Source organism: Plectropomus leopardus, unplaced genomic scaffold (assembly GCF_008729295.1).
Source record: "Plectropomus leopardus isolate mb unplaced genomic scaffold, YSFRI_Pleo_2.0 unplaced_scaffold29233, whole genome shotgun sequence".
In the NCBI taxonomy this organism is placed as follows: Eukaryota; Metazoa; Chordata; class Actinopteri; order Perciformes; family Serranidae; genus Plectropomus; species Plectropomus leopardus.
In genome coordinates, this window is record NW_024631861.1 from 1 (window position 1) to 4,058 (window position 4,058).

At 38.5% G+C, this 4,058-nt stretch overlaps 1 protein-coding gene across 1 annotated transcript; it reads right to left on the reverse strand.

Annotated features, from left to right (window-relative positions):
• Positions 1–103: 103 nt before the first annotated feature.
• Positions 104–2,175, reverse strand: LOC121938351 (ubiquitin-like). Its single transcript, XM_042481611.1, has 4 exons — positions 2,127–2,175; positions 1,952–2,016; positions 1,495–1,549; positions 104–246 (listed from the first exon to the last, which is right to left on the reverse strand). Exons 2-4 carry the CDS (start codon positions 1,997–1,999, stop codon positions 119–121), a joined length of 231 nt encoding a protein of 76 aa, XP_042337545.1. The 5' UTR covers positions 2,000–2,016; positions 2,127–2,175; the 3' UTR covers positions 104–118.
• Between the last annotated feature and the right edge of the window lie 1,883 nt (positions 2,176–4,058).

Consider the following 4,058-nt stretch of genomic DNA (forward strand, 5'->3'; position numbering starts at 1 on the left):
CAAGTCTGTGAAACAGATTACCGTCATTTTTCCAAAACGTTTCCAGGCTTCATTTCATTACTATTCCAGGTTTTTAATGACCGTACGAACAATAGCTCGAACTCAAAACTGATTTAATTCAGCTGAGACAAAAACGTGTAATCTTCAGCCCCAAACTCACCTTCTGGATGTTGTAGTCGGACAGCGTGCGTCCGTCCTCCAGCTGCTTTCCAGCAAAGATCAACCTCTGCTGATCAGGAGGGATACCTGCAGAGAGGACGACACAGGTAGAAAAAACTCTGACTATGTGCACGAACCAGCCCGGCTCTGACCGTTACTCAAAAAAAGACAATATTCCCACTAAGCTGTTTACACGGCTGATAAAACTTAAAATCCCACTGATATCCTGTTAACATGCAGCAGTCATACTCTGATTAACGCGCCACATCACGTCATTTATGATGTCAAAATTTAGAAAAGTGGAGCAGCTGGAGCCGCTTGTGCTGGATCCTAAAGCACTGCTGCAGCCGTGCTGGATCACGTCAACTCCTTCTTTCCCTAAACCACCTTCTCGAAAAGGTCGGTGCTGCAGTGCACATCAAAAAGATCGATATTTAAACTCTCCATTATGTTGAACAGCAGGCGTGTTCCTCCAGCCGACTGAAAACGAGGGATTTTTTTGGCATTTATCTCTACTCAGTCTGCAATCTGTTGGTTTATGCACAACCTGTTCATGACACACAGATGTGTGTCACACAGACACACAAATTTTTACGATTTAAAAAATCCAAATTATGACACATATTCTGCATATCCTGTGTACATTAACATAGAAAGCTACTAAAACCAGACTAATACCAGCATATTCCACACAACTACATCGGAAAGTGTTATAATAATACGTTTGCACTTGTTCCCACTCCTTTTCAGATATGCAAATCCTTTTTTTCTTTCCTATTTTTCTTTGTATTTCCATTTTTTTTGCCTGCTTGTAAATGTAAAACTTTTTCTTTTCCCTGTTACATTTTGTTTACATGACCGAAATAAAAAATTCATTCATTCAAAAATCTGAAAAAAGCCTGATTCAGTAAATCCAAACAACAATCTGCATTTGATACAAGTCGCTGAACGTGCCATTTACAAGACTTTTAAATCAAAAATACTGACATATTTAAAACGGTGCATGTAAACACAGTAACAGAGTACCTGACTGACAGGTGTCAACTGTTGATTCAAGCATTAAAAGCACTTTACTGTCACAGAAATGAGCTGAAATCAGAGTCATATCCTCTTGCTTTTACTAACCTGCTGTGTGCATGAATCTGAATTTGAAAAGTATCAGGAACTTTTTCATATAGTGAAGCAAAAGTACTTAAAATTGCTACTTTAGTACAATACTTGAGTAAATGTACTTAGTTACATCACACCGCTGGTGTCCTGTCTGCAGTAATACATCAGTGAGTTATCTGCAACTATAGTTTAACACAAAAACAATAATAATTTGAATGAACTCACCCTCTTTGTCCTGGATTTTGGCTTTAACATTTTCAATAGTATCTGAAGGCTCAACCTGAAAAACACAGAAAAGGAGACAAGTCAGCCATGACACCTTCTTCCGGCCACAGCTCCCATCACATGTCGAGTAACAAGACTCTTATAATTTAAAATCAATATTATTTTAATCCGTACGAGACGTTAATTGTCAGTTTATGGTGAAAATAACGTTAACGCTGTGGCCGTGTTTTCTGTGCACGTGTTTACGGTGTCCTGCTAGCACCTAGCGTTAGCTTAGCCACTTAGCTTCATATATAAAGTACGCCATCAGCTCAGCCGGGCTGTAAACGAATATAAGAGCCCCGTCAGCTGATTTAGGGGTTAACAGAGTTGATTAAATGATGAATAATCAACTTTATTTGACATTAAAAGTCGGAGTAGCTGAGCACCGTCCCGCAGCGCCGCCCGGCTCACTCACCTCGAGGGTTATAGTCTTCCCCGTGAGGGTTTTGACGAAAATCTGCATCCTGGCGTTCAACCCACCTACACGAGGAAACACACGACACCTTAAACCTGCTGTTGGTGCTTTAGTTTTGTCTTTAACGCCGTTATTTAGTGATAAATACGGTGTTTGAACACAGAGCAGATCTTACCACAGGCTCACTCCTAATGGCGGATCATGAGAAGAGGGCTTTCGGCAGGCGGACACGGGGTTTTCTGCCCGCGTCTGCACGGGCCGGGCAGCCCGTTAATCTGCCTGATCGGAAAAATCGGCAAAAATTTGACTTTAAGCGTCCTGCTATCAAACGCATCGATAACAACGCTATTCTCAAATTAATTAAGGTAGTTTATTCAAAGTAGAAAGCGACCTAATCGAAACTGAAAATTAAATAAATAAGTTGAGTGAATTTACTTAGTTAGGGGAGACCGGGGGCGATTGTAACATCTCAAATCCATAAAGGTATTAAGAGAGCTGGATACAGCGTTCATTCCTTTGAGAGCTGCACAGTAGCGTATGAAGCAAAAAAAACCAATACTTCTGCGGTATCAGTGTTGCCAGATGTATGATAATTATCAAATTTTTACGATAATTTTGCTCTCTGTATGATGAAATAATTCAAAGTTTGCTGTAATGTAGGATAATTGGCCATTGTGAGCACTTAGCTTAGTTTACGCCATGGATGTATTATAGGGAAGTCATTTTACATGTCTCAGTTTAACTCATTTCTCAGCACCTACATCTGTGTTTACGCATCACTACTCATATGATCTCATTGCAGCGTTTACATTTGGTGTAGGTCACATTCGTCAAACACACACTGCTGTCATTTGCTGGAAAAAAACCCACATCAGCCTAAGTATGAATTAATAAAATAAAATATTGGTTCCATACATTTTAAGAGATTATTTCACACAATTTTTTTCAAGCGATTTTGTTTTTGCCTAACCCAAATCAACCAGAGTATAACCCAGAAAAACACAAAAAACACACAAAATAAATGAATTAATAAATCAAATAAATAAAAATAACCCATTATACTCTAAACTGCAATCCTCTATTTTCCCCACTATAATCATTCCTAAATTATTTTACACTATTACTATTACACTATTTCACATGATAATTTCTAATAATTTAACATTTTAATGCTTTAAAAAAAAACAATAACACAATTTAAACTCCGCCATGAGTCCGTCCAAAACCTGAAATCCATCTGTATTTAACATTCGTTCACACTTGTTCCAAAAATGAACAATCCTCTTTAATTATAATTTCCTTCTCTCAATTAAACCTATTTTTTGTTTTGTTTACAATTTGAAAAAGTACTTCCAGCATCTACAAATTTTAAGGTGTAGTGTACTCTAAAAAATATTTGTAGAATCATAGGAGTATTTGTATTTGTAGAATCAGAACAGCCGGCTTTATGTTTTATCCCCAGAGCTGTTTTCTGAAGTTTATTTACAGGGTGAACATTTGTTTTATATGCAATTAGCCAAATTTTAGCACAGTAAGACATAGATGTCGTTACAAGTGAGAGTACAATATACAATATACATTTCTTGCTCAAAAACTAATTTCATAAAGAGCAGCAACAGATTTAGGTAGTTCTGGGGCTTCCAGCAGAGTTTCTGATCTATAATCCCCAGAATATGTTTTCAGTTTCAACACCATTCAGTTTTATTTCAGCGTTAACCCCAATACCACCAAAAACAGATTTTCTGCATCATTTGGCCCCCATTAGGGGGCCCAGTGACCCCACAGAGGTCCTAGCTAAGACCCCCATGTCCTAAAATCCTAAAAATGTCTTTAAATCCTAGAAACATGTATGTAGCTGCTGCAACTGGCCCCTGACCGCCTGTCTTTTTGCAAAAATAAGTTCAGTATCCCTGATTTAAACTGACCTCAGACTTTCCCGCCTGGTCCTCGTGTCTGTGAGACGACGTGTCTCCGTTTGTCCGGCAGGTGAAGCTGTGGGACGTTCAGACAGTTCGGAAAAAACCTGCAGAATCAAAGTGAAACATTTCATCACGAACATGTTGAACCGTCCTCTCAACTATCCGACAACTGAATTTATATATTAAAG

Excerpts from the sequence above, each read along its gene's own strand:
- LOC121938351 (XM_042481611.1), bottom strand. The coding sequence starts at position 1,999 with ATGCAGATTTTCGTCAAAACCCTCACGGGGAAGACTATAACCCTCGAG. Across the intron at positions 1,550-1,951 it reads GGAAGACTATAACCCTCGAG|GTTGAGCCTTCAGATACTAT; the intron begins GTGAGTGAGCCG and ends TGTGTTTTTCAG. Across the intron at positions 247-1,494 it reads CAAAATCCAGGACAAAGAGG|GTATCCCTCCTGATCAGCAG; the intron begins GTGAGTTCATTC and ends TCCTCTCTGCAG.